Source organism: Rhea americana, unplaced genomic scaffold (genome assembly GCF_003343005.1).
Source record: "Rhea americana isolate MKP2758 unplaced genomic scaffold, rheAme1 scaffold_47, whole genome shotgun sequence".
Lineage (NCBI taxonomy): Eukaryota > Metazoa > Chordata > Aves > Rheiformes > Rheidae > Rhea > Rhea americana.
In genome coordinates this window covers 1,889,963-1,903,143 of record NW_028186612.1, presented here as the reverse complement: position 1 = coordinate 1,903,143, position 13,181 = coordinate 1,889,963, and the positions used below count along the sequence as shown (strand labels likewise).

Genomic DNA, 13,181 nt, shown 5'->3' with positions numbered 1-13,181 from the left:
ACCTGTGCGTCACGCGTCACAGGCCGGAGCGGCGACCTCGCCGCCGAAAAGCCGGCGCGAGGCGCCGCGAGGAAAAAACTCGCTGCGTCATGCCGCCTCCTCCTCCTCCTCCTCCTCCTCCCCCCCCCGCCCCGCAACCCGCCAGCGCCCGCCGCTCTGCGCCGGGCGGCAGCACGCGCGCCCATTGGGCCGCCGCCGGCGCGGCGCCGGGGGAGCCCGGGCGGCCATTGGCCGAGAGAAACGGGCCGCAGCCATAGGCGAGGTTCAAAGGGAGGGGCGGGGCTAAGCGGCGGCGGCGGGCGGGGCGCGGATTGGCTGGCGGCACGGGCGCCGCGGGGCCGTTGGTAGCGGCAACGGCTGCGCGCGTGACCGCGGCGCTATCAGCGCGAGGTCCAACGGCCGCTGCGGTGCCCGGCTCTGTGGGGCAGCGCCCGCCCGCCCGCCCGGCTCCTCCGGGGAAGGCGCCTGCAGCGCGGGCTTTCCTGTCGGGAAAGGGGTCACTCCTCCCCCCCATTTTTTTATAACATCACTTCTACGTTCTTTCAGTGCGCTCGCGTTGCACACTGACTTTTCTTTGCCTCGGGAAATAGTGGTTCTGATCAGCTATGGAATGCTGGCAGTTGTGCACAAGGGGAAAGGGAGGGGGGTTGCTCAGAAAGGAGTATTAACTGCGGGATCCCGGCCAGAGCAAGTCTCAGGCTTTGAGAAAAGTAACCACTGTGCTTGCTAGTGGTGACTCTTTAGTGCTTAATAGATGCAGAATTAAGGCAGAAAGGTAAAAAGAACAGGAAACTCGCTGCTTCCTCCCTGCTGTTACTCATTTTTCACCTACCTTGACAAACAACTTACCCATCCCACTTTTTTGTGTACATCTTGTCTGTCTTTTAGTACATTCATATGCCTTATGTGCAATTAAGCTGGAGTGCAGCTGGTTGGTACAGCTAAATTGGCCTAACAGCTTGATGATAGTAAAGGAAAATGGTCATACTCACCTTCCTGCCCTCAAATCGTTCATTTGTACTGAAATTCATTTCATATGATAAAGGCTGGGGGCAGGGAATTAAAGCAAAAGAATATTATTCATGCACAAAGTGATTCAGTTCTGAAGAAGCAGATTAGCTTTAAGGAGGATATTGGCATTGCCTTGGTTATACCCTTCATCTTCTGGGTTACAGGATCTCCAAAATATTTGTATTGGTACATTGTGAAACACCAGCTGTGATAGTCTTTAGTGAGTAGGTACATGATGAAAAGAGTTATTTCCTGAGAGTAGAGTAAGATTTTGTACTCTGTCAAGACAGTGATGTGTGTAACTGGTAGACATCATTCTGCATGCTCTTTTATCTATGTCCAACCTCTTCCACTTTTCCAATAAGTCATAAAAAGTTTTTCCTATCTATAGAGGACTGTATCATAGGGATTGATGCCCTCCCATCACACAGGTAGATTGAGTGGGGCATATAGAAATTCTGTTTTAAAAGCTTTGGAAAATTGTTCAGTGCTCTCAAGCTAAGATGCATGGAGGGACAGTCCTGCCTGATGCAGATCACTCTACTCCTTTTTGTCTTACAGGGTGTATTAAAAGACAAAGATTTTAAGTGGCCATAGTCCTGCAGGACCATCCATTGAATAGCTCTGCAGCTATGCTGTCATCTCTGTACCTTTTCCCTCTGCCTGAAACCATGGCACACTCTTGAATTTGAGCCATTTGCTGAGCCACAGGACCAAGAGAAGTAAGAGTTACTGTCCAGCAACATTAAGGGGCTTTGAGAACATAGGTGAAGTTTGTGGCTGTTACACCTTCAACTTCCATATTCTCACATCCCTTACTGCTTGTCTTGTAGTATGTAGACACTGTTCTGTTCTCTCTCCCCTTAAACCTAACCTGCATTTTCAGAAGTTATATTCAGATACTTCCCCCTGCCCAGAGCACAGGTTGTTAGCACCAATACTTTTCACTTCTTAGCGTTTTGGTTTTGCTCCCTCCTTGACACCTCACTTGATCAGGTCTTCTCCTTTGTCCCTTTTTCTTGCTCACCTTTTGGACCCTTGTCTATTTATCTTGTTTTTGTCAACTTGCACTTGTTAACTCTGCCCTCATTTAGGACAGCTTCTTATTACATGTTTTCTGCTCCCCCTTCAGCTACATCAATTCATTTAATCATATCAATTCATTACAGAATACATCATCATCAAATCATCATAATCATCATCATCTCATCTCAGGATACCCTGCCTGCTCAGCCTCAGAGTGCACAGTAACCCAGAACTCAGACTTCCTGGACATGTCTTTTTTTTTTCCCCCCTCCAAAACAAAAAACAAACAAACAAAAAAAACAACAAAAAAAACAAACTTGTAAAAAAGTAGAGGTCACTTTCTTCCATTAGTTCTTTGGAAGTAAGTAGCTGATCCTTATACTCTCAGCTTCACTTGAGCATCTGTCTGGATTGAAACACTTGAAACCAGCGAAGAGGGAGCTTTCAGACAAACTTTGTAAGTTTTACATACACAGGACATGGTGATGTTGCTGAGTGGCCTTTGAGGGCACTCCAGGATACTAAAATTCTAAGTAAGTTTGATATTAAGCAGAGCTGAGATATCTAGATCATGGTAAGGCTRTCGTTACTTTTCCTCTACTGAGGACAGGCCTAAATGCTTCCTGGGGCCGTCCAGTGCAGGGGGAGAGCGCGCTTACAAGCTGAAACCTATTCACAATGTGTCTAGTTAGCGTATTATGCTTTATTTGAACTCTTATTGTTTKTATGTTGAGGGCTGGAAAACCTTATACTTTTTGGCCCTTTGCTTCTAACAATTTGAATATAATGTTCAAGTTGTGATTTTACAGTACAGCACTCTGTAGCAATGTTAGCATTAAGGATTACAGCTTTACGTATGGTATATCTGTTCCCTATTCCTCCTCCAGGTTCTTCATTTCTACAGTGTTCTGAAGTCATGCTGTGGACTAGATCCAAAAAAAGAGTTCAGGGAATATTGGGACAAATGAYCTACACTATGCTTCAGGGTATATTCCAGGCCTGTTTTATACCTAGCTTCATTAAATACAGTTAGGTCCTCAAATCATATGTAGTCTTATATCAGCTTAGGTGATAAGTTACATTCATTTTATTGTAAATTATTAACAAGAGTCACTCCATAAATGCAAAACATGAATATCAGATACTCGCCTAGGCTCATAAAAAGGAAAAAAAAAAAGTGCAAGCACAAAGTGAGTAGGTATATTCAGTGAGATAAGGATCAAATTCTGAGCCARACTGAGAAAAGGGAACACGTCTTGCATTGCCTCGACTTTGTTGTGATGGAGGAAAAACAGCAATGAATTTTATTTAACAAACAAAAACTCAACAGTCAAATATTTTCATGGTAACATAGTACATATGAAACCATGAACATATTACTATCCTTGCTCTAAATGCAGCAAAGCTCTTGTACAAGCAATTGCTGCTATAGGAATTGAAGATTTAATTATTCGCTATATACTTTAGCAAATCAGGACCTTTCTGAGAAATTCTTTCTGAAGTGTATCAAGTGTCAGCAATTTGCCTGGCACTGGGCAGGCTTCCACTTGTATGGCATCTACTTTGCTGCCCACAGAGGTTAGAAAGTACATTCAGTTCAAGACTTGATACTTGTTCCTACTCCCTCCTGCATTTTGACAATGATAGTATTTTCCAAAACTCAGTTAGAAATATCAGCAAAATAGTAAGACTACAGTCCCCCACCCCCACCAACAAGTAGTGGTAGAGTGGTAGCACAGAATTAAATAATAATAGCAAAAATAATAATAACTCAGTACTAAACTTTAAATGCAACTCCCTGACCTGCACAGGGGCTACTGCCATATGGTTCTCAGCATGCAGCTAGGAGGGAGGCATCCTGTAGAGAGAAAACATTTTTTTTTTTCTTTTAAGGAATCAGTTTGATGTACGGTTACAGGTCACTTCCTATTGCCATTCACTTCACTGGGAATAACTCTGACTGCAAGTAACGARAAAAAGCGGTACTAAAACCATGACTTTGAAAACTCCATTGAAATTAGGGTAGTATTAAATCATTTGACATGACATTTTTCCCTTGGAAAGTACTCCTGCTAGTAAGTATTCGATGTGGGAGCATGAGTGAAGCCTCACAGAAACTTTTGAAGCAAGCTGGCTGCTTTTAAAACTGACTGGAGAGTTCAGTGTGAGCATTAAATAGGCTGCCAGAAGAAAGGATTGAAGATGCATGTAAGAACTGGTTTCACATCTAGTTGGACCGAAAATGAAGCCTCCAGCCTACCCCTACGCTCTCTTGAAAGATGGCAAAGCACRCTCTCAGTGCAATTCAGTCTTGGAATTACCTCAGTCAGATTCCTCGTCTGCTGTGAAGAGAAGAGCTCAAGCCTCTGAAAATGATCCTGCCTTTTTCTGTGCTGCTCAGATATTCCCCGCAATAATGTTCCTTAGTATCAGAAGATGAATAGGCCTCAGAGACTCAACAGTTGCAATCCACGAACAGCAGATACTATCTGTGGGGCATTACAGTGCTCAGGTCTTTTAACTAAAAGGATTCCAGAAGTAAAATGGAAAGAGTTTTGATCATCAGTCAAATGTTCAGTGTCAGCAAATGAGAATCTTCTTACAGAAGCAAAAGCATACAGTATGTCCACTGATGCTGAAGAATATTGACAATAAAAACCAAAGCATGGTTTTACCAAGAAACGTTTTCTTACAACTAAACAGCTACAAATATCTCAAGTAGGTTAAAAAAAAAAAAAAAAAAAGTTAATCTGCCCCCTTCCAGGACCAAGAAATACTTTATAATAATTCTGTTTTGCAGACATCTGTTGCTGGGGCAGGAAATGCACAGGGAAGCATGGAAGTCAATCCTGTACGTTCTACAGTCCTATAGGTTAAAAYAGGATTGGTTTCTACAGCATCTCCCACCTTCAGGACCGAGGATCACCCATGCTATTCAGTATTCTTTCAGCAGTCACAGAAGCCCAATGCAATGTACGCTGCCCCCTGTTTGCCTAAAGAAAGAGAGCACCTGGAGTCACTGCCAGTCTCAAATCTATAGGTACTGCTTGCTGCACATCCAGAGAAGTTCCAAGAGAACTTGAACTAAACAATACCCCTTTGTAACTTTTCCATGGCTGAAGCATCTTGGGAGCTATATGAAAGGGAAGGTCCTAGAGCAAAACTTTAGTTTGACATTTATTTGGTATGTGCTGCACTGCTGCTGAGTCACCCCTACTTTCTCTACCTTCCTTGAGTAAGCAGCATTTTTTCTAGCACTGCTGTAAACTGATCTGTATTAAAATAAACCTGGATTTAACCTGTAGTTTTAACCTACGTAATTTATTTAGTTTTGTTTACTGCATCAGCACAAGTACAAAGGTGATATAGCACTATGCTGTTTTGCTTGGTTGTGGAATTATACTGCAATTGTTTCTCAAAAATTCAGACTTACAAACTATGAACTCCTAAAAGTCTCCAAATACATTTTTGTAGCATTCAGACTGCTTGCTATAATTTTGTTAGCCAATTCTCCACAACAGGTAAACAGCACTTTGTAATAGCATTAACACAGGAAGTCTGTACTTGGTTGTTAAAAAACTGCCAAGTTCATATTCCCGCTTTCCGCACACTAATTCACGCAAACAAGCCCAAAGATGTCTGGGTAAGATAGGGCCAAAAGAGTTTTGTGCTTCAAAAAAAACTAAAGCAAAGAATGATCAGTGATTCATCTCTTACGGTCTTCAGAAGTGCCCTGAATACAGGGCTAAAGAATATGCTCCTGTAGATCAGTGTTAGGTAGAGATATATCCAGTGATACATTTGGACAAACCCCTGAAATCCTATTTTCTGGAAGACTATAATGCAAATTCTGGAGAAATATCTTACAACTCTGGACTTTCAGGAAGTTACATCTATACARTTTGGGTGCCATTTTCAAGAGCTCATCCTTAATACAAAGTTCTATTCTACCACAAACCACCCCCTCCACACACCACACAGCAAACAAGGAATTGCCATTTTTTAGTTTCTATTGCTCCATCTCCCCTGCAAAGATGTATAGAGCTGTACTGATGTCATCTACAATGGTAGCAAACAGCCCTGCTTGCCGAGGTTGCTATTGTCAAGCAAAAGCAGCTATTTCAATTCAGTATCACACAGAATTGCAAGGGAACAGTCAATGTTTATCTACTCAGAAAAGGTGCTGAAGAAAGCTTGCTAATGTTTTCCAGAGAATATCAGAGAGAAGAAGAGAGAGAAAGTGTAAGAGAACAGTTTTCTGTTGTGTAMCCTATGGATACTCAGATTTTATACAGGAAAAAGGCCACTAAAAACAAAATTTCCACACATTTGGATCAAAATTTAAGTTCTTACAGAAAGTGAAAAGATTTGAGGAAAAGTTTTTCGTAACTTAAAAAACTCACATTTTATGATATAACTGAAAACTGTTTGCATTCTACCTCAATGTTTGTAACTGGAAAAATATTACAGGTCAGTTTACTGTCATTATTCCAGGACAGATTCAGTCTAGAAGTATAGTATTTTCAAAAGAAGTATTACATGAATTACTCTATTAGCATAAGTTGCCTTTAAATAAAAGAAAATAAGAMTGCTTCTGTATCTAGTTTACACTAACCCAAATGCACGTACATTTCATACATGCAAAAGAACTCGGCAAGAACTGTTAAAAACAAACTGATGTTGTAGAGTTTAATTTCGTCCATCTACAAGAATCTACAATTATAAAAAAAATCTCATCTTCAAACTTTACAGTCCATTTACATTAGCAGAAAAACCCACAGCTTTCCTCACTCCTCCACTTCTATACAAATCATATACAATAAAAAGGTTCATTTTAGTCTTACAAACATCGTTTTATCCTTTAATACAGAGGAAAGCATTGTTCTCCGGCACTTGATTTCCTCCATGGTGCCTGTGTGTTGCAGCACAGAACACTTTTGATGCATGCTTCTGGAATCTTCAACTTAAGTAATATGGACTGATCAACAGGCCACAGCTTCTGCAACGCCAATGGTTTAAATAATGAGAAAAATCTGCCACTTGTTTGTATAACAATCAACAGTTTATTAATGGATATGGTGAAATTTTAGCTATCCACCAAAGATGTGTAAAAAATTGTCATGAAAGTAAAAATAAATAAAGCTGTTTTTTTAAAATCAGTCTTGTTTTACATCTCAGTTCAGAATGCAACATTTAACACAAAACTGTCATTAAAGTTTTAAAGAAGTCTACCAATATTCAAATTACAGCTTTTATGACAAATCTAATGAGAACTGAAACTGATTTGGTTTTAGGTTTAAAGACTTTCACATTCAAATACAGTGTCTCGTTTAGCACAATACTTCCTTTGACAGTGATGGGCAACAGTGATGACATATTGCTGTATTTTGACATAAGGCACTATGATATGAATATGCCATACACTTGCCTTATGTCACATATATCCATTGCTGACCAGTGACTTCTGTCAAATACAAAATGAAAAAGTTTCAGAATACAGTGCATTTTAATGAAGGACATCATGTGAAGTCTTCCAGCAAATGTTTTGAAGACATTTTGAAATACAAGCCTACATTTTAACATAAGCTTTTGTCATGCTGCTTTTTTGCGACATCACTGGGGGGAATAGACTCATCATCCATCACTAAGTCCCAATACACATTCTCAACCTTTCTGCTCTGTTCTATTGCAGTCACTGTTCTTGAGACAAACTTGACCCAGAAACTTTGTTCAAGTTCTCCTACAAACGTTCATACATTCACAGCAGTCATTCACTTTCATTCTCCTTTTGTTTGGCACCTGTTAACAGAAGAGGAAAGCACATGTGATTCCCTTATGTACACAGCTTAAGTCATGGAAAAGCATTGCTCACGCTGAATGCTGCAACTTTGCCTCACCAAGTATCACAATCTTCGTACTGGATACCATTTATAAAGAACACACTTCAGGATTAGGAAATTTCCTAATRGTAACATCAGCTGAGTGAGGAAGGCATTTAGACAGCTATTACTTCCAACTTCACTGGTAATTCAGATGTAATCCTGTAAGAAACACTTCGGGGAAGTTGCTAGAACTGGCTTCCAAGACCCTCAGCACAGGGTGGAGGGAAACCACACACCTCCACAGGCAAATAAAAGCCCCCTCCCCCCCAAATCCATAGCGAAAAACAAGCAGACAGGAAGGTTTTGTTTGTTTAAGAGACAAGAGTAATCATCCTAACAGCCTCAAAATGAGGTCTTATCTGAGAACAATCTATTTTAACTACACTACATTGAAAGACTAATTTCCCCTGGCGCAGAGGCAGATTTTAATTAGAGTAAGCATCTGAAGGACCTGTTCAAAAGAACTCTACAGACCTGTGTAACATCTTGCCTCTTCTCCAATTACTCAAGCTAGCTACATGCTGGGCAATGACTGAACTCTCGTGAGTCTGGCTTCAGCACCCAACTCCAGAGACCAGGAATCTCTTGTCATCAAACCTGGAATTACTACTTGTTACATCCAGGTTGCTGGTAAGACATTSCTGATCTCTGGAGCTGGAATCACAAACATTGAAAATTCCATTAAATACATCAGGTTTTCACATCAGAACTGACATTTTTTTCTAAGGCAAACTGATTTTAATTCTTGCCAGTCAATACATTATTCTCTCTTGTCATTGAGGAGAAATGGACAGTTTTAGGGCTTGATTTATCTGATCATTCTTACGCATCTAATTTCAGAGGCAAATCACAAAATAACTCCATCAACTAGATCTACATTGCAGACCATCTGCATTTAATCAGATAAATCCCAGCCTTACAATTGGCCCAATTGCCTGTGGAACTGCAATTTAATGTCTAACTGCTCTTAAAACACACTTTACTTGCCCCATCTCTTCTGGTGGCATAATCCTACCCCTTCTGTTGCTCTTAATTGCTGTGCTCACTGGACCCTTTTGCTGGTAAATTTAGTCTGCTAAACCAGCAAAACTACACAGTTTTTGGCTGGGTCCATTTTCTGCTAGATCAAGCAGTTAAAGCAGCACATGAGCTCAGGTGCTGCCACAGGCTAAGCACCAGAAGCCCATGGCCCAGGGCGTGGGACACAGGAACTCCCCTTTGCGATTCCTGCTTTCACAGGAATCTAGGTTACTTGCTCTTCCAGGTCATTAAAATGGACCAGATACGCTGACATTGTACCTCCAGCAATATCACCAATTACCACTTCTTAAAGGAGAAATTTTACTATTTTTAAAACTACATTAACTTTGTTTAAATCTATGGAGGAAGAAAACTTTTACATTATCATGTTATCAGTGCAAGTGAAAGACTCCAATCAAGCTTACTTTAGACTTTTGTTTTTGTAGGACATTTTCAGCTGTTTGCTCAGCCCAATATTTTTGAAGGTAATATTCAAATCCTTAGGACACTTTCTGTCTTCCTCACAAAGCCAAAAGAAGGCTTTGCTTTAGTTGTTGTGACACTAGTTATTTATGTGATCAAAGAGAAGTCATAATTAAGAAAATGAAGCTGATTAGTAACTTAGGCAAAACTAAACAAACAAAAACCCAAACTTAAAAGTAGCAGAAATAATTGAAATCTATTGTTGGAAACTCTTGTTAAAGGCGACCTGATCATGTTTAACAACACACTAGAGATTTCTAGTGGAATAGTTCTGACAGTCTAGGATGAGGTCTCTCTCGCTGACGTAGTTGTGCCAAGAGAAACCCACAGCACAGCTGAACAACTGCAGTGCTCCACGGAGGTGGTTTTGTTGAGCTAGTGGAAAGCACAGCTGTGTCCACACTTTGCCAGGAGTACAGAAATTCAGAAAGATGGGAAAAGTGACCTGAGGCAGATGTTGTGTATRCATTCAATGTTCAGCTCTCATCCTAAAGCATTAACCAAGTAYGTTTCTCTAAAAAGGGGATGTATTAACAGCAGTGATATTCATGAAACATATCTGCATGTATTCCACATGGAATAAAGATTGACAGTTAAGTGTTTTGCCTGTTTTTTTTCCTGAAGAGAAATGAAAGCATATATGAAAAAAGAAGTAGTTATGAAACCTTAAAATCAAAATTTTTGGTAGTAGTAAAACTTGTTATTGTCATCAACAAACAAATTAAACCCAGCAGGCTATACCTTTGGTCACAACCCAAAGACTTACTGCAGGGGTCTGAGGGCAACATCCATACCTGCTGGTGTGAGTACCAAAGCTTGTAGAATGTCAGAAAGGGAGATGATACCCACAATGCTATCTGCTTCATTCACTACCACCAAACGATGCACCTGCAAGTAGGGAAAATATGCTTAAGAGAGATTTTTCTGATTTATGAAATAATAGCTAAAGCATAACAGGAAAAAAAAAAAGCAATGACATATAAAGGCAAGAAGAAAGAACTGCTCAAATTGTTATCATTATTAGTCTCACACAGCAATACAAACATGCTTACTTGACCTAGATAAAAACAAATGCATCTTTAAAAAGCACATACTGGTGTGACACAGCAACAAAAGCAGATTTGAAATGACAAGCAAACTMAGATCTAGGCCTTTCAAAACACTTAGTTTCTGCTCTCAAAAAAGTTTCTCAGGTATCACTACATATATGTTTAAAGAAGTTTTGATCCCAAGAGTTTCCGAAACCATAATAAAGAAAGCCTAGAGAACTCCACAGAAATACAACACACTTTTTGCAATTTACAGGCTCTGCTCAGCTCTAGCCTGGGATCTCAAATTAAAAAAAAAAAAAAAAAAAAAAAAAAAAGCTTCATTCTGAGAAATGCTCTCAGTGAGGAGAGCTTGCTGAACCTTGACAGGTCCAAACTGTGTTTAAACAGACCTTTCTCTTAAGGCTATATAAATGAGGCTGAGTGCTAGGCCATTAAAAAAAAAAAAACAAAAAAACAAAATCACAATTTTGCATGAAGACAGAAAAAAAGATTTAACTATGCAAACTCAGTGTGGAGTTAACAAAGGAGAAACAGATACAACACAGAACAAAACTAGATTTATGAACAATAAGACTGTATTTTTAAATAATGAGCTTATCCTTACGAATCTTGTTTTATGAAACACTTAACACTGTAAAATTTCAGCCCTTGCGTTAGGGACTTTTTTTTGTTTGTTTAAAACAGTTTTTGCCTGTATTAATGGTTTCATTTAAGTAGGTGATAATGCTATATCCTGAGGATCCTCGGCCAGAGTGGGCTGCAATGGAATACAACAAAAGAGAGTGTCCTATCTCAGTTCTCACACCGGAGCCCAGGGCAACTTGGCAGTTTTTTAAACTAATCACCACAGCTGAACCAGCTCATAAGTATACAATCTCCCAAAGTTTGTTTGTCAAAAGTTGAGCACCTACTACTTGTTCACCAGTTACCTAAGAATTATCTTTCTTCCTTATTCAAAGCTCAAATAATCAAATTTAACACCAACATAAGTGTACTATCCGGCTGAAAGCTTGAACAGATAACTAGATTACAATTAATAAAAGCTGCTATATTTCACACWCAGTTGAATAAAGTAGTTATGTTAAAACACAACATTTAACAATTTCTTCCCAATCACTGCTCAAAACTATTMTTTGTTTATGCTCTGCCCCCCCAGGAAATACGACTGAGAAATTTAAAAGGGAAGTGGTGAGATTGCTCATTCCAGCACTATTTGGAAAGCGCTGGCATTCTCCAGAAAGCTGACTTTACAGGTGAAGCAACAGTACAGCCTCAATACCTTGTCATCAAAGTTTCAGAAGCCTAGGAAATCTAATTTATCAAGTATTGTTAAGGGAAAAGAAATTTGTTCTTCATCTTCACCACAGCAGGGAAGCAGAAGCTGTCCTGATTCTAACAGTTATATTCATTTATGGCCTAAGTCAACCACTTCATCACCAGTCAGATACAAGAAAGGAGCTCTGAAGTATTTGAACAGTCATACCCACCTCACAGAACGGGGGAAAAAGGGAGGATTTTGTTTTTACATTTTGTCTTTTTGATAAAACTCTGTTAGTGATGATTTAGACAGGGTTATTAGCTTCCGTACATTACCCATATTTAATCATTTTTTCTTCTCTCAGAATTTAAGAAAAATGGAGTTTGTTTCATTTCCAGTATGATCATCTGGCAGCTGAAAACAGCACTGATTACTGCCTTACTTGTAATTTTCTCAAATTTTCCCATTTTTATATATAAACTCATTATGCTTAGATTGCACTAGAGTGTAGGAGTTGTTTTTAAAACCAAAATATTTAAAGCCTCTGATTACATTAATAAAAATTAATCACCTATGTATTTTATCATTGCTGATACACATATTTCAAGTTTCTAGTAAATGCTCAAGTAGATACTGAAAGGTAGAAATAAAAATTGTCTAATGGAGGTTTCTAAGGAGATACAATAAAGCGCAGATTTTATTCAAATTCAGTATATCCACAGTTAGGGCCCAAAGATGAAAAAAATTCTAATTGCAGGGGTTGAAGGATCTAAATGGAGTTGATCACAACTCAAGAAGTGAAACTGGTACTACTGATTTTCTCCTGCAAAGGGTCATACAGGGAACAAGATCTACTTACTCATTCTTCCCCCTTGTATAATATAGTTCCCAGTACTAGAGCAGACAGAGTGTAAACAGCACCAAAATAATTGGAGGAGAAAAAAAAAAAAAAAAAAAACCTCAAACCCCACAGATAAATCATTTACAAGAGCAGTCAGTACATGCTTCTTCACAGAAATTAGTTTTTTTTGCCCCAATTTCAAAGCATTTGTATGAGAACAGTGCAGTATTCCACATGCATTAACTAACTGCACCCCTTAGATTTCCTGAATAATAGGCCACATCAACCTAACTGTAAGCTGGATTTTAAAGAATTGTTTGGTTGCCTGCAAAAATTTATGACAAAACTGGAAAAGTTTTGACTTCTTCAAAAAGCACTGTGTTCAGTTCAAGTCACAAGATGCAAAAATAACTAATTATGGATGTACAATATTGTAATATTTGGAATATCCCTGTAAATATCCTGTTAAGGACAGTAGAAAGGGCTTCTTCAAATACATCAGCAGCAAGAGGAGGACTAGGGAAAATGTGGGCCTGCTACTGAATGGGGCGGGGGCCCTGGTGACAAGGGATACAGAGAAGGCAGAATTACTGAATGCCTTCTGTGCT

The 13,181-nt window shown here is 39.5% G+C and overlaps 1 protein-coding gene across 6 annotated transcripts in view; it reads right to left on the bottom strand.

The window, feature by feature from the left end:
* Nucleotides 1–6,712: 6,712 nt before the first annotated feature.
* Nucleotides 6,713–13,181, bottom strand: part of PRKAG2 (protein kinase AMP-activated non-catalytic subunit gamma 2) — a 215,860-nt gene continuing 209,391 nt past the window's right edge. For all 6 annotated transcript variants that reach the window (XM_085316450.1, XM_085316451.1, XM_085316452.1 and 3 more), the window contains 2 exons: nucleotides 10,217–10,310; nucleotides 6,713–7,836 (listed from right to left, as the gene is read on the bottom strand). In XM_085316450.1, coding sequence (XP_085172576.1) covers nucleotides 7,805–7,836; nucleotides 10,217–10,310 — 126 coding nt within the window. In that variant the 3' untranslated portion in view covers nucleotides 6,713–7,804. The remainder of the gene's footprint in view (nucleotides 7,837–10,216; nucleotides 10,311–13,181) is intronic.